Source organism: Epinephelus lanceolatus, chromosome 20 (assembly GCF_041903045.1).
Source record: "Epinephelus lanceolatus isolate andai-2023 chromosome 20, ASM4190304v1, whole genome shotgun sequence".
NCBI lineage: Eukaryota > Metazoa > Chordata > Actinopteri > Perciformes > Serranidae > Epinephelus > Epinephelus lanceolatus.
Genome location: NC_135753.1, coordinates 18,505,478 through 18,530,313, shown reverse-complemented (window position 1 = coordinate 18,530,313; position 24,836 = coordinate 18,505,478). Strand labels below are relative to the sequence as shown.

The 24,836-nt window shown below is 39.7% G+C and overlaps 2 protein-coding genes across 2 annotated transcripts in view; one reads left to right on the top strand and one right to left on the bottom strand.

Annotated features, from left to right (window-relative positions):
* The window catches only part of lmbr1 (limb development membrane protein 1), a 44,963-nt gene extending 37,131 nt beyond the window's left edge, over positions 1–7,832 (bottom strand). Inside the window, exons 1-2 of the mRNA XM_033638239.2 lie at positions 7,615–7,832; positions 2,242–2,314 (exon numbers count right to left, since the gene is read on the bottom strand). Coding sequence (XP_033494130.1) covers positions 2,242–2,314; positions 7,615–7,677 — 136 coding nt within the window. The 5' untranslated portion in view covers positions 7,678–7,832. The remainder of the gene's footprint in view (positions 1–2,241; positions 2,315–7,614) is intronic.
* A 91-nt stretch (positions 7,833–7,923) lies between these two features.
* nom1 (nucleolar protein with MIF4G domain 1) lies at positions 7,924–23,344 on the top strand. Its single transcript, XM_033638238.2, has 11 exons — positions 7,924–9,101; positions 9,197–9,309; positions 10,781–10,976; positions 11,540–11,863; positions 11,979–12,089; positions 12,444–12,614; positions 13,942–14,063; positions 14,214–14,346; positions 20,584–20,715; positions 20,819–20,928; positions 22,495–23,344. Exons 1-11 carry the CDS (start codon positions 8,142–8,144, stop codon positions 22,670–22,672), a joined length of 2,550 nt encoding a protein of 849 aa, XP_033494129.2. The 5' UTR covers positions 7,924–8,141; the 3' UTR covers positions 22,673–23,344.
* The last annotated feature ends 1,492 nt before the right edge of the window (positions 23,345–24,836 follow it).

The following is a 24,836-nucleotide window of genomic DNA, read 5'->3' as shown; positions in this document are numbered from 1 at the left end:
GAAAATCAAATACCACAACATTTTTGCCAAATACCTTGATATCGATATTGCAACAATATCGTAGGGTTCACTATTGGTGCTTTTGCAAAATATTAAACAATGACATTTTTTGATAAATAATCATCACTAATGTGGATATAATGACTAAGTGGATAAAGACAAAACATCTGGAGAAGTCAGTTAAGTTCAGAAATTTACACCATATTACTGTAATGCAGCCTTTAAAAGCAGGAAATGACAACACTTACAATATTATGATATCCAAATCTGAGGCCATATCTAGTCTCATCACAATATCAATATAACAGCCAGGGTTCCCACACATTTTCCAAGACAAATTTTCCAAATTTTTCAAGGACCCATATTTTTTTTTTGCCCCACTTGTCCAGAATCTTTTAAATATATCAGATATAAACTCTATTCAAACATAATTCTAGCTAGCTGGCATACGTGAAGGGTGAGACAGAGTGCAGATGGAGAAAATGAAGAAGCATATGTGATAGTAAACAAAACGTAGTCACACAAAGATGCATATTAGAACAATTATGTTACATTACATAAAAGGTTATTCATTAAATATTATTGTAACAATTTCATTACATGACATATTTTTTCCAAAACTCTCAATGACTTTTGCTAATTTCATGACTAATCCAGGCCTGGAAAATGTGACTGTGAAATTCCATGACTTTCTCAGGTTTTCCATGACCGTGGGAACCCTGAATATCGATATATTGCCCAGCCCTTCCTCCAAGCTATGAAGGCTAGTCTGTGTGCTCTTTTCCCTAATACAGCTGGCACCCATCCTGCATCATTGAGCCTCCACAGCACACATAACACTCATCCGTGCAGTGCTTCCATTGCTGAACTACACACTTTATTGTTTGTGTTAACATGAGTTCAATAATTCATGTCTGTTTTAAATAAACGTCTGGTGTGGACTCCTCCTTGTTACATTCCCTGAGTCAGTTTGTGACAACCTAGGGGCTCTGGTTAGATTTGGCCTCAGAGCAACACATGAAGAATGGCTGATTTGTATGTTGGTGAAAAATCTGGTTTGTGCCCCTTGTGGTTCATTAATGTTAAATAAGTTTAAGTGCTTTTTAGCAGTGTAGATTAACATGCTTTTGGTATTTAGCATTGAAAATGTTGGATTAATACTAATTTGAGGTGTTAAAAATAGTAAAAATAGTTATAAAAAATAGAAATTGTGTAATTGCCATTACTTCATCATAGCAGAAATAAAAAAAAAAATAATATGCCACCTGTACTGATTGTTCTTTTTACAGCAGATTTATCAGTCCTTCTCTTATTTATTTTTAAAAAGTATCACAGTAGCATTAAAATAGTACATAAGAATTGAATGTCATGGTCTCATAATCATAAATATGTTAATACAGTAGATGATATGCTCAATATGCTCAAATACACTGTTCAAAGCAGTGCATGGAAGATCACTTCCTATTTCACAGTTCCTTTGCACTGTAAGTGAAAAGATTTATTAGGCTACCAAACCACTAGGTGTGAGAAGAGGAGCAGCCTAGATTTTTACTGTACAAAACTCCAGAAGGGATTTCTGGTGCAAAGTGGTCTACTTTCAAAATGAGACAAGGGAAGCCTAGGTGACCTGGACATACTAAATTTGTCCTGTGAAAGTGGGATACAGTTCATAATGTCTGCCTGGGCCGTCTTGTTTTTCATCACTGTTTTCTCCTTTATAACTAGGTCACATTTTTATTTTTAGTCATTCCTGCCTGTTGTAGCTAAACTGCTGTGTCAGAGATGTCACAGACGAACAAAACGTATCCTCCTGTGAAGATCCCTTGAGTCTCTTTATTTGAATATCATTCAATATTACTGACATAACCTGTCCTGTCGCAATGTGACAAATTCTTTTCATTTTGCCACAGTCCTAAGAGCTATCTGGGGCGGATATGGCTCACTGATACAGAGCTGACTGTGGCAGATTACTCTACAGGCATGGGTGTGGTGTCTCACGCACACACCTAAAGCTGTCTTGGCCGTGACTTCCTTTTGGTCAGAACACAATGAAGGGCTCTGTGTGTGAGCAAACACAGCATTTACAGACAGACAGACTAACTTGTGTGGTGTTTGCTGTGGAAATGGGTCCACCGTGGACAAATTTCTGGTGTGTAAGTGTTACAGATGGTTTCGGACGATGAAATCATGCCAGTTTCTGTTCCCACGGAGTGAAAGGTCATGTTTTACAGAAACACTCACCACTCTTCCTTTTGTATCTGGTTATGATGCAGTAGGACACGATGTAGAGGACTGCAAACAGGAGGAAGCAAATCTGAAACGACAACATAAGAATCTTAGTCAAGGATTCTTTATAGCTGTAGATGAATCAGCACCCACAATCATTAGCACACTGTTATCAACAGCACACACAGAAGATTAAAACGTCCTTTTCCTGTATGTCACATAGGGCTGTGTATCTGCCAGAATCTGACAATATGATATGGTTTACGAATCTAATTTTAGGAGCTAGCAATGCATGCATCATTTATGACTCATGTTCTTTGTGTTTACACTAACGATATGTTCTTGCATTAGAGTGAAAGAGTGAAATGGCAAGTCCATCTGCACTGATCTGATATCACATAATTTATTACTAAACTTTTAAGCAGTTTCACACCCAGATAAAACAGCAGTTTGCCCAGAAATCAACTCTTCTTCGCTGATCTAAAACAGGTAGCCTATACAACAAGTTGGGCCGTGCAGCCACTGCCAATTACAGTTTTAGAGTCTCGAAGAAGAACTGATTTCAGGTAGAGCATTAGCGTTCGCACAATATCAGCAATTTGGCAATATTTTACACTAGAAAGTCCCACCACTACAAAGGCAACGTGAACAGTATGCAAAGTTGTAGTTTCAAGGGGTGGCACTAGTGTTGCTTGCTACTAACTTGTGACTGCACTTTAAATTGTTTAAAAGGAATTGTTATTTATTCCTAATTATTTTATGACTGACAGTCAAATTAGATAAGATTAGAAAATTGTATTTGTTCATGTTTTACGAATGGGTTAACCTGAGCATGCCATACAATACTGACAGCAGTTATTTCACACCAATACAGCTGGTCTTTTTTTGTTGCTGTATGCAGCAATATCAGATTGGTACTTGGTATTAGCCGATACGCAAGTTCAAGAATTGCAATTGATATCAGGAAGGAAAAAATTGTATCAGAACACCTCTAGATAAATTATATCACTACTATCTAGTGAAATGGGGTTTAAACACAGCATAACATGAATAGTGTTTTTGAGAATCCATACATTATCAAAAAACATAATATTGCAATACTCAAGTGTATCAATATTTCCTTACACCCCTAATATCACATACTACAGGCTATGGGGTTGTCGTACTGCATATTACACTGTATATTAAAGGCTTAAAGACTTCAGTGGAGCCCACAGTGAGTACAGTACTGCTCTATATGTGCAGACCTGTGATGATCTGATGTGATAACCTGATTAGACACACAGTTGTGGACCTGGATTGTGGGAGAAAATCGACACCTCAGTATGTACCCATGACCAACTGTGTGACATGAGAGGTAGTCCATGACATTTCTGGGTAAACGTTGTATGTAATGCATTTTCTACATTTCAAACAGCCTAGCATGCTGTTTTTAACCAATGTATAGTTTTTAGGGCCTCAACTAACAACTAATAACTGATTGTTATTATCGATTAATCTAACGACTATGTTCTAGATTGAGCTATATGTCATTTGGTCGACATAATGTCAAAAATAAGCAAAAAAATACCCATCACAAGCTTCCAGGGCCCGAGGTGATATACAAAAGTATTCAATTTTGACTGAACAAACAATAAATATAAAGTTAAGTATCACAGGAGACTAAAAAAAAGAAAATATTCACATTTTTATCTCAAAACATTTACCTGATTGATTGCCTGATTACCACAAGTCAAAATAATCACCTAATCAAGCTCTGATAGCTTTAATTGTAACTGTGTTTTATTTGTGGAGTGCCCAGGCTGCACACTGATCAAAACACAAGAGTGCAAACAGACTTGCTCACCCAAATCTGTCAATTTCCTCTAATGTTCTAATAATACTTGATCACTCAGTATTTGTGCAGTATGTAAATGTGCATGCTTCCTGTCCAAAAATAACTGTGCATTTCGTATAGGCCTGTTGAAGTGTGCAAAAAAAGGAAAAAGCAGGTCCCATTACAACACAAATAATTCACTACTAAGCAGTATGGCTCAACATGACCCATTTATTTGATTAAAGAACAAAAGCGAGCAATGCATCATCATATTCCAACATCTGACAATACTAATTAGGCCAACGCTACACGCAGAGTCATCCAGAAATTACCAATGCATGGGATTTATTAGGTAACCACGGCCTCAAAACAAGCGGGATGGTCTTACAGAAGTATCGCATTCCACATTCCCCCCTTCTACTGTGACAGTGACCGGGATGTAACTAATGTTAGAAGCTCCCACTTCAGCACTTTGCACCCTGTCAACATTGCACAACTCATCACGGCCGAGCTGGGATTATGAGATGACTCAGCCAGACACCAGACGGACCGTGCACATTTCGGACGGACAAACCGACCAGAAATGCCAAACATTGTCAGTCAACCTGGGATGTATATGTGGTGTTATATGACAGCTGGAGCAAAAACTGTTTTTCTTACCGCCTGCCGTCCCTTTCCAAATTAAAGACAGCTGATATATTTACGAGCTACAAAACTCTTTTGGACAGTGGCTCAAGAATCAGGTGCAAGGAGCTGATAAACACCCACAGACTCAATACAACAGTTTGGGGAGAGATAACGGACAGCAACAAGCAGACCAGTCAACGCCACAGTCATTAGTGAAGTCATCACTTTGTTTTAATAAAAAAATATATATACAGGGTAACACAATGAAGGACATGGAAAGGAAACAGGTTTGCAAACATCCCCAACCAATTTAGGAAGAGTATTTCACACTGTTATGATATATGAACTCAAGCTGAACCTGAGGGACAGTTATTGCATCTTTTCTGAGAGACGATCCTGCAATACCTGCAAGCATTTGAATTCATCAGTATTTTCCTGAACTTAAGTGACGTCATTATTAGACTATTTTAGCGGTAATCTGATTTCAGATGTGTCCAAGGTACAATATCAGCACCATCCATGAGCCAAATGCTGGTAAAATATGCATGTGGCTAGTAGATTTGCTTCACTCGTAAGCCAAATAAACAATGGTTATCTACCGAGTAGTTGGTAAAATCTAAACATTCACAAGCCATTTGGCCAGAGGACAAAAGAGTTAATTTTGCCCCCTGGATGTGTCAACGTGAAACATAAGTTCATGCAGGCTAAAGCATTATAGGTAACCTGATTACCTATGTCATTAGCTGGGTTTGTAAAAAGTTTATCAATGCATGCACAAGGAAGAGACTACAGAAAGAAAGAGTAGCGTTATGTTGGAAAGCCTGTTGAAAATACACACTGTATTATCTCCAAACTCAATTTGTTCTGCACACTGCATCTCTGTTTACAAAAGCATGTGAAACCCTGATGATGTTACATCCTTGTTTGGAGGTGGCGGTGGAAAATGTAATTACCGGCCAAACCACATGTAAACTAGTGACACATTATCCTGTGCTGCAAGTAACAATCATGATTGTTGATCTTAAAGTCAGCCTGGGGTGCAAAACGTCATCTGCACATGGAGCCAGAGTGTGCAACACTTTTTTTCCTACTCAGCACCTCACTACAACCCTTGGTGTGTGTTATTTTTCTATTACACATTATCCTGTGTTAACCTGATTTCACACAGCAATGTGCATTTTTCAATAATTCTTTGCAGCTGGATCAAATAACAGAATAAACAGTTTCCCCACACTTCATATAAGAGCATATCATCCTGTCACTGACTCATGTTTACCAACTTGAAACTCAACCCAGAGTAACCTTGGCAGCAAAATAAGTACATGCAACTAGGGCTGGGCAAAATGGAAGGATTCAAATATCACAATATTTTTGACCAAATACTTAAATATCGATGGTTGACTATTGGTATTTCACAAAATATTTACACAGTGAGATTCTTGATAAATAATCAGTAATGTGGAGTAAAGCCAGATAATAGAACAGCCTGGTCAGTTATAATACCTTTGATATTAGAATAACCACAATCACAGTATCAATATAATATCGATATAGCCTATTGCCAAGCTTTACATGCAACCATATAAGTAATTTTGTGCCTGCAGAAATCAATCCATAGGCTGACTCCCCACAGGCACTAAGGTTGAATGACACAGTGTCATTACAGCATCTTACATTAAGAGTGTTGATATAGGATACTGAGAGTCAGGTGTGGAGAGATGCTCAGGACAAAATGTGCAAGCTGCAGCCGAGATGTTGAGCTTGCCTGCTGTTGAGACATTTGATAGTTTCTATATTTCAACAGTGTCTGTCAGTAATACTCAAGACAAAGTGTCCCCTCTTGAACCTTCTTGCCTTAAACTGTTTTTGTTTTTTAAAATTATGTCTAGACAATGAGAAACTCTCAAAAACAATGTGGTTCACGGCAGAGAAGCAACAGCAATTTTCAAGGCACAGACAATAGTATGTTATGTTTTTTATTGTGGCATGCAATTAAAAGAGGCCAGCCCACAGGGACACTACAAGTGCAGTTACAGCAGGGAAACATTTGCCAGACAAAAACATACATTTTAACATATTTTTTTGAACTGGAAATGTCTCCTGTCCCAAGCTCTACAAATATCTGCCATAAATAAAAAGTTCCCTTCCTGAACCACAAGTTCAGATCAAATTAAAAGAAGTTAAGGGCATCTTAAATCATCATTGAGGGCGATAAAACATAAAAAAGGACTTAAACACAGGACAACCAAAGCCGTTTCTGTATTTAGGGAAACCCTACCCACTTGTGTCGAATTCAGTGTTACTGATCACAAACAGATCTTTGACTTTTGATTAAATTCTTCATAAAATGTTGTCAGCTGTTATTGTTTTTATGAAACAATGCCATCCTAAATTAGATCCAACCCATACTTTCCTTACACATATGATCTATCTGCCCTCCATCAGCAGCTTCAACAGCCACTGTGCTGGAAAATATAAGCTTAAAATAGCTTAAATTAAATAAAAAATTAAGTGTCCCACAATTACAGAGATGTCTCAGTCCTCACTGAAACAAACACTGAATTACTAAGGACTGGGACATTTTGTCCACGTCCCAGATACAGATCTTGCTAGTGCAACGACAATTAATACAGCTCTGTCCCACAACAATCAATACAGCAGCTAAGTTACTACTGTAATCAACTAGTTTATGGTAGCTAACATAAGCTAACTTTAATTAGCACGTTCGCTCATTGTTTTTAATTTACACAATGCTTGAATAAAGTAGAGATACAATAAGACTTTTTCGGGGTACATAATTAAAGCGACTATCGTTATAGAGCTTAGTATATCCTGCTGTATCAAACTGACAGCTGAAGCTAACGTTAGCTACCGTTAACGTCTCTGTGCAGTAGAGGACGTTGTTAGCCTGCTAGCCGCGACTAGCCGCTCCGTTCGTTACTTACGATGTACTCTCGAACTTGGCTGTGGAAATTCTGCTCTCTGATAGTAACATCGTCTTCTTCCATTCTTCATATTGCAAATACAGAAAAAGGAGGCTACAGGTCACTAACGTTACATGCTAGCTCGTACAACTGGCAGCGATGGCAACAACAACTCCAGCGTCTTCTTGGCTCTGCAAAATAGCTGTGACTGGTTAACGGACAGTTTACATCGAAGGAAACCCGCTCCGTGCTGAAAAAAAGAAAAACGCCCCAAAATAAAGTACGTCATCGCCGTGCGCCTAGTCTGTGGCGTGACCCCGGAAGTAAATGGTCGCATGCTCGCGGGTCAACAAACAAAACTGTCCTCATGGAGAAACATGTGCCATTTTAAAGGTATTTAAGTGTTTAAAATAGGAACGAGTTTCAACCTCTGTTAAACGTCTGCCTTGTGTTTTAAAGCGTCTGTAGTTCAGTAACGTTAGCTTGTTAGCTAACCTGAGCGGCTATAGCTAGCGGCTACTTTAGCCGGTTGAGTTTAAGTTGTAGAAATGAAAGGGAAATGGAAGCAGAACAGCAAGAAGAAGAAGAAGACGAAGGGAAATGCTGTGTTACAGAAGTACATGGTGGCAGTGGATGAGTTCATTAAAAGCAAAAGTGGCACTGAAGAAAGGGACAATGACCATGGCTTGAGGTTTGTGAAAAAGAAAAGCAGAAAGGAGCTGCGCAAAGAGAAGCGAAAACTGAAAAAAGCCAAAATGAAAAGTCATTATGAGGGCAAAAAGACCCTCACTTTGCCCCTCCATGATGGTGAAACCTCGAGGATATCAGCTGAGGAACAGCCCCAGCAGCAGCAGAAGAAGAAGAAGAAGAAAAAGGAGAAAGCAAAGAAAGAAGTGTCACAAGCACAGCCCAGTGATGCTCCTTCTAAGAAATCAGACAGCTCCAAAACACCAGCATCCTCCAAAAAGGGCAAAAAAATCAACAAGCTTCAGGAATCAAGAAAAATGGCACTTTTGGAGGCAAATGAGCAGGAAGACAGAGAAATAAAGAAGTTAGAGCGGTACCTGGGATTAAACAAGAGGAAAAACAAGAAGAGTCTCCCTCAGTCTTTTGTGGCTGATGGACTGGATTACATCCTGGGTATGCTTGACTCTGGCTCATCGGCTGTGGGGATGTATGATGATGATGATGACATGGACATGGCCAAGGATAACTTTGAAAAGCTTGATGAGAATGACTCAGAGCTGTCAGATGAGGATGAAGAAGCAGAGGATGAGATGGAGAATGAAGACAGTGATGAAGATATGGGTTCAACTGACGATGAAAATGAGGTGGATGCTGGCGACGACGATGATGATGAAATGATTGATGAGGAGGATGCTGAGGAGGAGGAGGAGGAAATGGAGGATGAGCAGGTTGAAAGTGATGCAGCTGACTCAGACAATGAAAATGAAGAGGAACCACAAGAAGAAGAAGAAGCAGACACATCAGGCTCAAAGTCAGAAACTGTGAGTTTTATTATGTCTTTTATTATTTCATTACCAGTGACACCTCATATGCTGTCCAATGGATCTAAATGCACGTTACATCTTTCAATGTCCAGGTCAACACTGCAGCAGGCAAGTATGTGCCACCTCACTTGCGAGGCATTGGAGATGATAAACGCAAAGCTGAGCTAGAAAAACTGAAGAGGAACGTAAAAGGCCTGGTGAACAGGTAACTGTCTCACCACAGCACAGACAGAGCACATTCTCCTTTTCACAAAATCAGATGCTGTATTCATAAGCAATAAAACAAAGCACTACTCAAGGTAATATACTCAGGGGTTTGCTGGAATGAATAGTAGCTTGTGATAGATGTTTTTAACAATCTTATTAAATTAAAAAAAATCTGTGTCATTACCCTGATTTCATGAGTAAATTTACTGTATTGGATTTACACAATTTTGCATTATATGCCAAAAACATAGATATCATGTCAATATCAAAGTCCTACCCCCTTTCTTTCTGCTAAGTGTAAGAAGTTATCTGCTGATGCATCTTACACATTAGGACATATGTACAGACAGGCAACAAATTAAAGGGAAAAAAAAACGACTTAAAGTGTCTCAGTAAGGTGTCGGGCCACGAGAGCTGCTTTTTTTTTTGTCAAGATCTGGACACGAATAATTTTCATACATGCCACAGAACATGACTGAATGTAAATTGCTTAATTGCACCATCTACCTGTGTGGAAGCGTATTTATTTGTTATGTTTCTCCACTCATTTAATCAGGATTTTCTTTTCCACACTTAGCAGAAAGAAAGGGGGTAGGACTTTGGTACTGACATGATATGCATGTTTTTGGCATATATTGCAAACATGTGTATATCCATTACAGTAAATATACTCATGAAATCAAGGGAATGACATAAAAAATGTTCGTTTTTTTTTTTTTTTTTTTTTTAATTTCACAGGATTGATTCCAGCAAAGCCCCTGAGTGTATTACCTTGAGAAATGGTTTGTTTTATTGCTTGTTGCCATTGCCCGTAGATGCTCAGCTGGGTCCTTCTTTCTAATATTCACAGTTGATTTGCACTAAGATGTGGAGCATGTTTGTAGATCTCTAATCAGGCTTTACACAGACATATTGTAGCTAAAGCTATAGACTTTTTTTTATCATCAAGTTGTTTTTGTCTTCTTATCAATTGTTTTGTCTGTAATATGTCAAATAAATAAAAATGCTCATCACAATTTCCCAGAAGCCCAAGGCAGCTTCTTAAAATTGCTGGTTTTATCTGCCAAACAATCCAAAACCCTAAGATATTAATTTCACCATAATATAAGACAGAAAAATGAAACAGATCCTCCCTCACATTTGGGAAGCTGAAACCAGTGAGAGTTTGGCATTTTTGCTTGATAAACAGTTACTCGATTATCAAAATTGTTTGCAATTAATTTCTTTTGATTTACTAATTGATGAGTTGACAAATAAGAAATCGCTGCTGCGCAAATGCAAACAGAAGATTTGAGGAGGAGATTGTCCTGCAACTAACAACAAGACACAAACTAACGTTCTTAGTCCTGCTACATAATTAGAGGAGAACTTACCCCTCAAATATTAAAGGATTTTTGCAGATGTAAGATATACATTGAATGGATTCTTGCAGGTCAATGTTGTGTGTGATAATTTTCTTACTTTTTCAGGCTGAGTGAGCCCAACATGGCGTCCATCAGTGGTCAGCTGGAGGAGCTGTACATGAGCTGCAGCAGGAAGGACATGAATGATACCCTAACGGAGGTGCTGCTGGCAGCCTGCGTCACCCCGTCCCTGATGCCTGACAGACTCCTGATGGAGCACGTCCTGCTTGTCAGCGTCCTCCATCACGCTGTCGGGTTGGAAGTAAGCACACCTTATTTAATTCTTGCTCGGATGGAGCTTAATTTAACAGGTTTTATTTTCTGGGGGGATTTCCATCAGGGACCCTCAGTTCACTGTCTCATCCACTGATAAGAGAAACAGTAGGAAGCGAGTAGACTTTGATTTTACTGCCCTGCATCCGTGTGAGAAAACAAAACCACTGACATGAGAACTGACATCAGATTTTAAATTATTCATTGCAGGCTTGTTTTTCCTGAAAGAGATAAGCTGCTTTCACACATCTCTACTGTAAGCTAATGCTCTTTTAATGAATAGGAAAGTGATATCTAACACCTTGGTTTCCTTTGCTCAAGGTGTAATTGGATTGTTATCTGTCAGTTGTATTGACTCTCCATCCTGTAAATTACCATAAACAGAATCATCAATAAAATCCGCCACAGTCAACAGTTGCCTTTCGACACAGTTTGAGAGATTATTAAAGGAGTGATGCTGTTATATTGGACCATTATTTATCTGTCATCATCCACAGATACTAACATACAGAAATCCCACGTCTTTAATATTCCCCTTTGATCATTTTCCAGGTGGGAGCCCATTTTCTGGAGGCAGTCGTGCGGAAGTTTGACGAGGTCTACAAAAATCCAACTGAAAGCAAGGAATGTGACAACCTGGTCGCCATCGTCGGTCACTTGTACAACTTCCAGGTGGTGCATTCTGTCCTCATCTTCGATATCCTCAAACTGTTTGTCGGCGCCTTTATGGAGAAGGACATTGAGCTAGTTTTGTTGGTTCTGAGGAATGTCGGCTTCTCGCTGAGGAAGGACGACGCTTTGGCTCTCAAGGAGCTCATCTCTGAAGGCCAGCGCAAGGCCGGCGACGTGGGGTCAAAGTTCCAGGATCAGACCAGGGTAAGGCAAACAAAATTACCTTTTACTTTTACCTAAAGTCTTCTGGCGTCTGCATTGACTTGTATTGCAGTTGGAAGCTTACCTAACATTAGTTTAAATGCACGAATGTTCTCAGGTGCGTTTCATGCTGGAAACTATGCTGGCTTTGAAGAACAATGATATGAGGAAGATCCCAGGCTACGATCCTGAGCCTGTGGAGAGACTGAGGAAGTTGCAGAGGACTCTGGTGGGTGATTTTCACAACATGACCAGATGTTTTGTTTGACATATCCTAATTTCTCCACATTAGTGAAAACCAATATTGATTTTTTTTTTTTGTTATGTGTAGCCTATAGGCACTCATCATACTGAAAAGGGTTACTTTGTTCTTTCTACATAGTTATTGCTGTAGTAGTGTCCACTTGTACCACCAGGTGGCCCCAGAGTTCCACCTTTACAGACCCAAAGTGTTTCAGCATGACCAGCAGAGTGGCTGTCTCCACAGTTTTCACCTGTGAATGTGGTGTCCTTTAATATTTTACAACTAGTGTTTGTCTGCTAAGTGAACACATGGCTAACAATGTGTAAATGTGGTCTTCAGATCCAGCGCAGTGCGGGAGGCAGCGACATGAAACTGAGGGTCTCTCTGGATAACCTCCTGGCAGCAGAGCAAGTGGGCCGCTGGTGGATCGTCGGCTCCTCGTGGAGCGGAGCGCCCATGATCAGCGAGCAAGGAAACACAACCTCAAAACAGAATACTGCTGAGGGACAGGTAGAGCACTGAAACCACACATAACAAGAATACAGTAGTCATCTCAGTATAGATCTGCGTTGGAGGAAGGCGTGTTTTGATGTGGAAGGTTTCAGCCATGCCGTGTTGCGGTAAGCAGGTACTGTGTGTATTACCCTGTCTGTGTTGCAACATTTCTAGCATCTGCAGGGTTGTATTTGGTTTATTTTATTTCTGAATTAACTCGTTTATTTTTATGTTATCTTCAAATTTGTTTTTTTTTCCCCAGCATTGATTTGAAATAAAAGTAAATGTTTTCTCACCGAACATCAGTCATCTATCACCATCATCATGTGAACTACATGTGTTAGTACAGTGTCAGTAGGCCACGGTATATTTTAATTGTTTAGAAGACAGACAGTATTTCCATTTTTGGTCAGTACTAATTGGTCAGTATTCAGGCTGAGTATCAAACCTCAGTACTTTTTGGTGCCAACTAGATATAGCACCTGCACTAAGTATAAAAAAGTTCCTTGTACAGATACACAATCTTGTTTAATTATTCCTCGTGTACACACAGATCAAAATTTAGCTGAATTTAAACTAATTTATTTACACTTTTAGTAAGTTCTGGTACTGTTGCAGATATATTTTTCAATGTCAGCAGTCAGTGTTGTTTTAATATAGTACAAAAACTCAGGCATCATATCAGCACAAGCGTCAAAAAAGTAAACTGACACTCAGCTCTAGGTCTGCACAGTCTGCAAAATAACAGTCATATTGTTATCATTTTGAAAGAGAATACAATATAAGTCACAATTTTAGTGAGTCATTTTTGCATTACACTTTCACTGGAAAAAAAAGAAAGAATAATAAGGATGTGTTTGCCGGTTCTGTACCGAATGAGCATGTTCCCTTATGTCTGGAATGTGATTTGTAGGCTGGGGCGTCTCTCTAACACCACCGTGCTTCATTTATAATGCTATGTTGTTAGTTTATTGTTTGTTTATGTGCACATATAAAAGGAACAAATTATACATTCAGTACAAATCACTCTTTATAGAAAGTGGGTTAGAGAATGTGCAGATGAGGTCGGAAACCAGAGGAGGGCTTATAAATTGACTCCACCCTGACCTTGTTTAGTCGAGGAAAATTAATAAAGTACATTTTATGGGGTGAAGAGTTACTAAATAATAAATAAAATAAGGTTAAATAAGAGAAACATAAATGAAATAGGAAATTTGGATATTGCATTTGATCATATTTCACTTTTGATCATATTTTTATTAATTGTGCAGCCCGAGCAGATCTAGTCAGAATTGTTTACTAACATCTCACTAAACTATTGTCATTTTTTCATTTGTTTCAGTTCAGTGCCAAAGTCTTAGAGCTGGCCAGGAAGCAGAGGATGAACACCGAGGTCAGGAGAAACATCTTCTGTGTGATTATGACCAGCGAAGATTACCTGGATGCCTTCGAGAAACTGCTCAGGTGTGTTATCACTTACCTCTGCTGCATGCCTTTATGTTAAGTTGGTTTACCAAAGATTGAAAGACAGAAATATTAGATGCCGTGTTTTATTTTAAAGCAGCCCAGCTGTAAGGGTGATGTTTTAACGCCTTTTATTTGCTCTGTGTGAAGGATGGGCCTGAAGGACAAGCAGGAGAGGGAGATTGTTCATGTTCTGATGGACTGCTGTCTGCAGGAGAAAAGCTTCAACGCCTATTACGCCGTGCTGGGAGAGAAATTCTGCTCCCACGATCGCCGCTTCCAGGTACTCTAACTGATAAAAACCCACGCAGACTGACAACTGAGAATAAAAAGTAAAACTATTCTTGAAAGTAGACATGGGTTATCGAAAGTACTTGAATTTCTATTCTTTGAAATTATTTTACACACACACACACACACACACACATACATATACATATATATATATACCGAAAAAAACGAACTGTGACTTGTGTGCAGAGGTACGTACCGAACCGTGATTTTTGTGTACCGTTACAAAAATCACGGTTCAATATATATACAGTACAGGCCAAAAGTTTGGACACATCTTCTCATTCAATGCGTTTTCTTTATTTTCATGACTATTTACATTGTAGATTCTCACTGAAGGCATCAGAACTATGAGTGAACACATGTGGAGTTATGTACTTAACAAAAAAAGGGGAAATAACTGAAAACATGTTTTATATTCTAGTTTCTTCAAAATAGCCACCCTTTGCTCTGATTACTGCTTTGCACACTCTTGGCATTCTCTCGATGAGCTTCAAGAGGTAGTCACCTGAAATGGTTTTCCAACAGTCTTGAAGGAGTTCCCAGAGGTGTTTAGCACTTGTTGGCCCCTTTGCCTTCACTCTGCAGTCCAGCTCACCCCAAACCATCTCGATTGGGTTCAGGTCCGGTGACTGTGGAGGCCAGGTCATCTGCCGCAGCACTCCATCACTCTCCTTCTTGGTCAAATAGCCCTTACACAGCCTGGAGGTGTGTTTGGGGTCATTGTCCTGTTGAAAAATAAATGATCGTCCAACTAAACACAAACCGGATGGGATGGCATGTCGCTGCAGGATGCTGTGGTAGCCATGCTGGTTCAGTGTGCCTTCAATTTTGAATAAATCCCCAACAGTGTCACCAGCAAAACACCCCCACACCATCACACCTCCTCCTCCATGCTTCACAGTGGGAACCAGGCATGTGGAATCCATCCGTTCACCTTTTCTGCGTCTCACAAAGACACGGCGGTTGGAACCAAAGATCTCAAATTTGGACTCATCAGACCAAAGCACAGATTTCCACTGGTCTAATGTCCATTCCTTGTGTTTCTTGGCCCAAACAAATCTCTTCTGCTTGTTGCCTCTCCTTAGCAGTGGTTTCCTAGCAGCTATTTGACCATGAAGGCCTGATTGGCGCAGTCTCCTCTTAACAGTTGTTCTAGAGATGGGTCTGCTGCTAGAACTCTGTGTGGCATTCATCTGGTCTCTGATCTGAGCTGCTGTTAACTTGCCATTTCTGAGGCTGGTGACTCGGATGAACTTATCCTCAGAAGCAGAGGTGACTCTTGGTCTTCCTTTCCTGGGTCGGTCCTCATGTGTGCCAGTTTCGTTGTAGCGCTTGATGGTTTTTGCGACTCCACTTGGGGACACATTTAAAGTTTTTACAATTTTCCGGACTGACTGACCTTCATTTCTTAAAGTAATGATGGCCACTCGTTTTTCTTTAGTTAGCTGATTGGTTCTTGCCATAATATGAATTTTAACAGTTGTCCAATAGGGCTGTCAGCTGTGTATTAACCTGACTTCTGCACAACACAACTGATGGTCCCAACCCCATTGATAAAGCAAGAAATTCCACTAATTAACCCTGATAAGGCACACCTGTGAAGTGGAAACCATTTCAGGTGACTACCTCTTGAAGCTCATCGAGAGAATGCCAAGAGTGTGCAAAGCAGTAATCAGAGCAAAGGGTGGCTAAAACTTTGTCCAAACTTTTGGCCTGTACTGTGTATATATATATATATATATATATATATATATATATATATATATATATTAGGGGTGTAACGGTACACAAAAATCACGGTTCGGTACGTACCTCTGTACACGTCATAGTTTGTTTTTTTCGGTACAGTAATGAAAAAAATAGACAACTATTAAATATCTTTTACTTATTGGTAACCTTATTAAAACATACCACCACAGCAGTTAACTCTTTTTACACAATTTTTGAATGAAACAAATATATATAAAATCCTGCTTTTTCACATTGTTTGAATGAAAATAGAAATATAAAAGTGAAAAATAAAATCCTGCTGTTTTTTTAACACATTTTTGAATGAAAAATATAAATATACATTTCTGCTTAAACAGTTTTACTCAATTAAAATAAAACGTATAGTGCAGCTGGTCAGCTTTAAAGCCTGCTCAGATTCAGTTTTACTAGGAACTTACTTAGCTTTCCCACTTTGTTAAAGTGCAGTAAACAAAACATGCTTATATTTAAAGTGCAGCTTAAACAATTTTACTCAACTCCAGTGGCGTTGGTTATTTCTTTAGCGCGACGGTCAGGGAAACGCTCTTTCTTTTTAAACGACGACGATATCGTAGTTTGCACCAGATTGCTTTTTCTAGTCGTGCCGGTTAATGTTCAAACTCGGGTGGTGTCACTTTAGATGCGTTAGCATGTTAGTACATACCCGACCGCTGTTCTGCAGTGTCGGCACACTGCTTTTGTCTTGTCAACTTGTTTATTTCCATCTTCGTATTTTGACCTGAAACCAAAGTGTTCCCAAACGGAGGACTTAAGGTTTACGGGTGGGTCTTCAGGTTCGTCAGGCTCACTTGCCATGTTGTCAAAATGCGAGAATGCGCTGCACAAAGTGAAAGCGGAGATTTACAGTTGGACTCGGTCCGTCACTCAATTATGTCCGTCGGGGAACTAGATATTTTTTTTTATTTTTTATTTTTTTACCTTGTTAGTAAGGCCGCTGTCTACATGTGAGTCTCCCACAGCTGTGTCATTGTTTCACACCACCACAGACACAGAACAACTGAGAAGTGTTCACACATTCAGGCTTCTCTCTCTTTTTAATTGTAATCTCTGAGCTGCTGTAAAGTCTGCAAGTTCTCATTAAAAAAATTTGAAGTGTTGTAAAAGTAATTAGCCTTGATCCATGTTCAAACTTGCCATTTTGAGTCCTCAAATTTGATGGAATTTAGCTTTAAAGGTGCTGTATGTAAGAATGTGGCCAAAATGGTTACTGCACTCAAATTCAAAATACTGCCGCGAGTCGTGTCCGCCCCCCCTCCCCTACAGATTCGAGGTTGCTGGACAGCGGCACGCTGGAGACTGATTTGTTTGTCCACAGGCAGCTGCCGTGGCAGGGCCGCGTCGCCGCATCCTTGATCTTCGGTTTTCCAGCGGACCGTTCGAGCAAGTCCGGCTTCTCTGCTGCTAACGCTGCTGCCGGGATACAGCTGAGGAGGAGCCGGCTGCTAATGCTATGTACTGGGACACTGCTAATGCTGCTTGCCGTGCTGCTGTAGCTCAGTCATAACTTTAACTGATGCTGAGACTCTACTGACTGCGTGACTGGTAGATGACGGTGGGTGGCGCAACAGGCCAAAACACAAATTCAAAACATAAACATGATTTGCAGACCGTAAAATATTTTTTTAAAATGCGAATATTCTGGCTGTACTATTGTTGTCAGTGAGATCAGTATGTTATATGAACATTATTCCTTAGTCTCTGTGACATATTAGGAGGATTTTACGACTATTTGCTTTAGATTTCTAACATATGGCTCCTTTAAAAGTGTTTAAAATGTCCTTTTTGGCATAGTTTTTATGTTTTAAAAAGGTGTGTGAGCCCTGGATTTTATCAACCACGTCATCATCAAATAAACTGAACCTCGTTCCATAAAACAGGCTTACAACACAACTACAGTCGGATTAGCACATGCAATTAATAGTCTTTCTTCTAAACAATTATTTCTTAAGTTAACACATGAAATTGTTACCTTGAGGGCAGTAAATTAGGAAAAATGTATAGTAAGAAAGTGCCCTCTTATTAATTCTTTCGAACTAATTTGCAAGATCAGTACCAACAATGATTTTAATATATATACAAAATATAACAATATTTATTCGTATAGCGCTTATCTAAACAACATTACAAAGTGCTTCACAAAGCGCATAGAAATACAACAACAAAACAATACACAGGAAATAAAACACAAAAGTTACAAATAACAAACGTACACATCAGACATTAAAAGGTAAAGCTTTCCTAGAAAAGTATCTTTTAAGCAATGATTTAAAAACAGGTAATGTGCTAGCCAGCCTGATCTCCTCAGGCAGAGAATTCCAGAGCCTCGGGGTCTTGATGACAAAACCCTGGTCGGTCACCTCTAGTTACCAGCCTTGACCCAGGGACGACTAGCAAGGGTAGGCTTGAGGATCTCAGGTCACACGTTGGAGCAAAGGTAGTCAGAAGCTCATATATAACTCGGCGCTAAACCATGTTGAGCTTTAAAAGTTATTAAAAGAATCTTAAAATCAATTCTGAAGTTAACTGGCAACCAGTGGAGGGAGGCGAGAATTGGGGGTGATATGTGACCTACGATTTGTCCCAGTTAAAATACGAACTGCAGCATTCTGCACTAGTTGAAGCAGAGCTACTAAAGATTTACTGAGGCACGTAAACAATGCATTACAGTAGTCGAGGCACGAGAATACAAAAGCATCAATTAGCTTTTCTAGGTCAGAAAAAGACAAAACTGATTTGATTTTGATAATATTTCTTGGGTGGAAGTAGCAGGATTTAACGAGATTATTGACATATGGTTCAAGGTCCACAGAGAATCAAAAGTGATGCCTAAATTTGTCGCTGTAGATTTTATAAGTGCGTTAATATGCTGAATCTCATGTTGGTTAATAAAATATACGATTTCCTAAAGCCTCAGGTGATGATTTTAAATTGCTTGTTTGTCTGACAAACGCTCCAAAACCTAAACATGTTCTTTTTTCGTCACATAAGGCAAAGAAAAGCAGCAAACCCTCCCAGTTTAGTGATTGGAACGGGCCCGGTTTTTGTTTGAAAATTTTACTTCAGCAAATAATCATTGATAGTCGCAAATTGTTTTTCTGTCAGTTGAAGAATCGATTAATTGTCATTTCATTAGTCATAATTTTATTGCAAAAAGTAAAAAAAACCAAAAAACTATAATATTAATAATGTGTATTTCTTCCCCTTGTGCATACGTTGATTCTCACATCACAGTGGAAACTTCTTATAGTGATAAAGGCTATCTGGGTCAAGTTGATCTCTACTGGTGGATGATTTTTTCTTTTTGTTTATTTCTCATGCAGATAGTTGACATATATGTATTTTTACATGAATATGAAGTAATGAAATGGTAAGCTTTACTATTTACTAAATTTTGCTGACAGTGTCAAAATACACTACAGCTGTTTTACTACCTGGCCATTACGTGACATGATCAATTCCCTGAAAGGGTGACAGGAATTTCCCCCGTGGCACGCGCTTCCTGCCTTCACCAGCAGCTATGACTCATTCTCTTTGTTTTTGTAGACTACCATATAGCATGAAAAACACCAAGTTTCACTGCTGCAGCTTGTCGGTTCGTTTTTGGCAGTTTGACATCAGTTCTGAGGACACTCCGTTTTTAATTGAGCAAAAACCCCCGACTTATTTTTCCCGTCATGAATTCAGTTTGCACGCAGCACCAGCCTCAGAGTCCGATCTACTTTATTATCCCACGCAGGGAAAAATGCATTAGGGACAGTGCTTCAGACATAAAGACACCATAAAATTCACAGTGAAAACAATAGCAAACAGACTACATACTAGACTAGACTACATAATGATACTAAAACACATTTGATCATATGAAGGCAGAATACATAAAAAATGAAGTCAAATAAAAAGTCACTTGATCTAAAAGTGCAAGAGTGCAAATGACCAGCTGTACACTCTCTTTGGTACTTATTTGAAAATGGATTATTTGCACTCTGAAGGTTGGGTGGAAAATTATACTTCAATGAAGCCAGTTTACCGTTCATTTCATCATGAGAAGATATAAAGAGCATTACCTGTTTGATGTGTGTGCCCACACACTCTCTTAAACTGTGTGTGACCTGTGTGTGGCCTGTAGTTCACCTCAGCAGTGTGGGAGCCTCTCGCACCTCTCACCTCCTGATATTATTTGACTCAAAGTGTGACTGCAAACAATGGGGGTGAGACCACACTTCCTACTTTGCTGCCAGGTAGGCCGCGGGTCCGTATCAGAGACTGATGACCATTGTCCTTCATCAAAGAGCTCGGACCAGAGCTGGTGGGAATGTTTGCTTTTCACATGTAAACTGGATCTGGATGAGAGGATTACTTGTGCAGAGAAGCCCGTGTCTGTTGTTAGCACTCTTGTTTTTGGAAATCGTTACTGCAGTTGTACAGTCTTTTAATTTAATGTTTTGTGTTCTCTAAGATGACTTTCCAGTTCAGCCTATGGGACAAGTTCAGGGAGCTGTCCAACCTTCCCAGCAGCACCTTTAACAACCTGGTCCAGCTGGTTACCCACTTCCTTCAGAAGAAGTGTCTCTCACTCTCCATACTCAAAGTAAGTGACGCATCACGTGCTGGTTGAAGCTTTCACGGCATTTTAAACTATATTAAATCTTAAAACATATTCATCACGGTCACCTCTGTGTTTTTCTGTGTAGGTAATAGAGTTTGGAGAACTAGATAAGTCCACAGTGCGCTTCTTGCGTCAGGTGCTCACCAAACTGCTCAAGGACCTTGAGCCTGAAGACCTAGTCAGCATATTTGGAAGGTGAGCTTCTTTGTGCATACACTCAGTTCTTAGAGTTTTGAAGATTTAAACATGTAAATTCATTCAAAATAAGGGCAAATTCACACCAGGATAGTCCGGGGGACTTGAAAAATTTCACACCTTCATTTGGTTCGGTTTGTTTTCACACTGACTTTTTAAAGCGGACCAAACCACCTGGACAATGTCACGTAGTTACAACAGCTGCTTGTTTGGGGCCGGTATTGCCCAAGACGACCACTTACCAGGAAGGAAAAAAGCATGAAGAAGAAGAAAACCCGGCTCATCGATTGGCCAGGACCGAAAACAGAAATTCATTGTGCGTAGCACGACTGTGATACATTGTCCTCTGACCATATATCAATAAGCGCCTGCACCTCCTCACTACTCCACGTCTGCCCACGAGACATTTTCCAACTATTTCTTTTTTATCTCTGCTTCTCATTGTTTGCACAGCTGGCTTTGTTTTTTTGTTTTTTTTCTACCCAAAATGCACTGTGCTCTACATCATTTCTTCTCTTTGGTTCACTTCCTCTCTTTGGTTCGCTGGATAGTCCGTTTGCATTTCCCACTGTAAGCGAACTGCACCAGGGTTCACTTGCAAGTGAACAGAGACCCCCAGTTTTCAAACGGACCAGGGTTTGCTCGTTTGGTCCACACCAGAGTTCGAATTAGCATTCACACAACTCCAAACGAACCAAACTATCTGTGGAAGTGGGCCGGGGTTAAAGCGGACCAAAGGACCAAATAGCACCAGTGTGAATGCGTCCTAAGACACACTGAAAAACAAACCTATAAGGCTGTGCTCGAAATCCCATACTAACATACTATTCATACTAAGTATGACGTAAAAATTTAGTATGTTTGTGATGAGAAACACCTGTTTGTTCACTAGATGAGCAAGAATTTCTTAGTATGAGATGTGAGCTTCCTGGACAACCGTCCCAAAATGCAATGCCGTCAATACTGTTTACACAACAGTAACCTAACACACCTAAATGCCTATACATTTAAGAGGAATAATTTAATATTTAATAATTTAATTCACATTAAAATATTTAATAATAATAATTTGCCTTAAAATAATACTGGAAACTATTAAATAAAGTGGAACAGGTTATGTTGATTTACATTTGAAATTAACAGTTTTCATTCAACAGTAGCTTAGCCAGGTAATGTCATGATCGATACAGTCATGTGATGCAGAGAAGACACCTTACTTGAGTATATTTCAACTGTCTGCTGGTAATGGCATACTTAACTGTTAGTGTAGTAGGCAATATGCAGTACATACTTAGAGGTTATGTATTTAGTTATAAACCAACATATCTGACATATCATCCTGTCAGAACCATAAATGTCTGTGCAAAGTTTAATGGCGATCCATCCATTGACACATTTCAGTCTGGTGAAGAGACCAAAATGGAGCCACGCTGCTAGCATGTCTAAAAAAATATATTTTACCTGTTTGGGAATGTTAACCTCAAGTAGCCCACGTCTTGTTAAATCACTCCTCTCCACTGTGTGAACATCTCAAATCAATGTCCCTCATTGTCTCCCATCTGCCAGGATTTCAGGAATTCCCAAGCTAGGAATGCTGCGGGAGGGCTTGAAGCTTTTCATCAGCCACTTCCTGCTGAAGAATGCCCAGTCACAGGGACCAGCTGAGCAAGCAGCCATGCTGTCGGAGCGCGCCCAGGTCGCCACCGGAGCCATGGAGGCCAAAGAGGCCAAGCTCAAACTGTAAAACACGGACACACACAACCACACACACCAGAAACCTGACATACGCAACAGAACTGTGGAACAGAAGAGGGCTTGTTATCGGGAGCGAACCCAAACCTACAGTTTTCTTCAAAGAAGAATAAATATGTTTGTGATATTAAATTAATGTTTTTGCTTTGGGGAGTCCTTGTACATAATTGTTACCATGAAGATTTTTAAATCTTACTGATGCCTTTAGACACACCAGTCTTAGCACAGTGTATATTATTTTAATACAGTGTGTGCTGGTTCAGCTTTATTCTGCGATAAGTAACTACAGATTTTGCATCATGACGATTTGATAGCAATACCCTATTTTCTATATTTCCCAAGTACATTGTCCATACTGCTGCTTGTATATTTGGAGTGTAACAATTTGTAAAACATCGGTCATAAATGCCTCAATAAATCACAGATAAATCACGGACAATTTGCCTGAAACTTTGACTCCACTGTGAAAAGACACAAACAGTTTTCCTCTTCTATGCCTTAATGTTTTTTTCTGCGCCCGCCCTCGTGGAGGCAGTGTACAGCAAGAGTTAATATTGCCAAGTCCAGACACCTGGAACCATTCTTCTGGGCTTTACTGAGTCTATTTACACTCTTACACAAAATAAAGCACGTTCTAATAAAGTCTTTCTCGGCCTTTAACGCAACTGATTAGTGAATATTTGTATGTTGTTATCCTTTTCTGTTGATATTTCCACTTGGCCTGCTGTGAGTGTGACATAAACAAGAGCAGCGAGAACAGAGAGGGACGGTGGTGTCGTTCTTTCGGTGTTTACACACCCATGATGAAATGACCCCGGGGCCTCGAGTCTAGCCTATTCTGTTTGCTCGCTGACACCAGTATCTGCCCGCATGGTTAGCATAGCAGAGTCATTCTGTTACATTTGATACTTGCTCCTATTAATTAGCTCCATCGGTGCGGCCGTATCAATCTGAGGCTGGAGCGTGGCCTCGGGTCAGGCATGGGCCACCAAGGTCAACCAGAGGAAATGTCCTTCGCTGTTGAAGGGAGAGTTGTTTTAATGACTAGATGCAGGGTAGCAGTGGTGTTTTTATTGAGAAACGATGGAAACTACTGGGAAGAAAAACTTGAGAATTTCTCAGTGACAAGGTGGAGATAGTGGGATCAATAGGCTCACTGTGCAGGCCATACACAGGCCATTGTCTGCAGCCGTGAGCCACAGAGTTACCATCAGCTTTACCTGGTGTACTCTGCTTGGGCTTGACCCTCAGCTGAACTTTGATTTAGTCTGCTAAAGCTAAAGCAAACAGCCGAAGATAACCAACAGATCGCTTAGTAATCCTGCTACAAATGGCACACAATCAGTCAACCCCTGCTATAGTTTAACACTGATGACTGCGGGAACAATGGTGACAAGTGTAGCCCCATGTTGTGGACTGTGCTTTCTGTAAAGTAGTCTAAGTAGCACAGTGTAAACCCAAAGCACAGTCACACTGGGAATCAAAATATATTAGAATAAATGACCCAACTGGAAGAACATCATTAGATCATCAACATATTAGTTAATAACACACCCTAAATAAATAAATGTGTTGTGTGGGTAGGGAAATTAGGCTGATGGGATGTTCGGTTTGCATTTGAGGAAGTCCACTTTTTATTTTTCTTGAGCCCAAAGTGCGGCTTACAGTGTGTGTTATACTTACCTATTGTTGTGCTATTTTTGGTTTAAAATAAAAAAGATTGCCTCATGTTGTGCAAAAAACAGGTAAGATTTGACAGTTTATGCCTATATTTGGATACAAAACATGTAGGCATAGGTGTATATTTTGGGGAGGATGCAGTGGACATGTCCCCTTGGATACTTCGAAAGTGTAGAAGTAGCAGAGGACATATTTTGAGAAAATCAAAGACATTTACACAATGAATGGATGCAGAAAAGGCTCAAAAAGGTGTGAAAAATTCACCAGAATGGAGGAAATTAAGTGTTTGATGCTCAACATTTTCTGTGCATGGACCCATGTGCCCCCCCCCCCCCCCCCCCCCCACCAAATGTTGAAATTAATCTACCCCTATTATACGAGATATAAAGGCTGGTAACAATTGGCATATTATTTTTTTTCATCAAGTAAAAATCCCCAACAATTAAAATATGAGTCCCTCTTCAGGCTTAATAGAT

Excerpts from the sequence above, each read along its gene's own strand:
- nom1 (XM_033638238.2), top strand. The coding sequence starts at position 8,142 with ATGAAAGGGAAATGGAAGCAGAACAGCAAGAAGAAGAAGAAGACGAAG. Across the intron at positions 9,310-10,780 it reads GTAAAAGGCCTGGTGAACAG|GCTGAGTGAGCCCAACATGG; the intron begins GTAACTGTCTCA and ends TTACTTTTTCAG. Across the intron at positions 10,977-11,539 it reads ATCACGCTGTCGGGTTGGAA|GTGGGAGCCCATTTTCTGGA; the intron begins GTAAGCACACCT and ends ATCATTTTCCAG.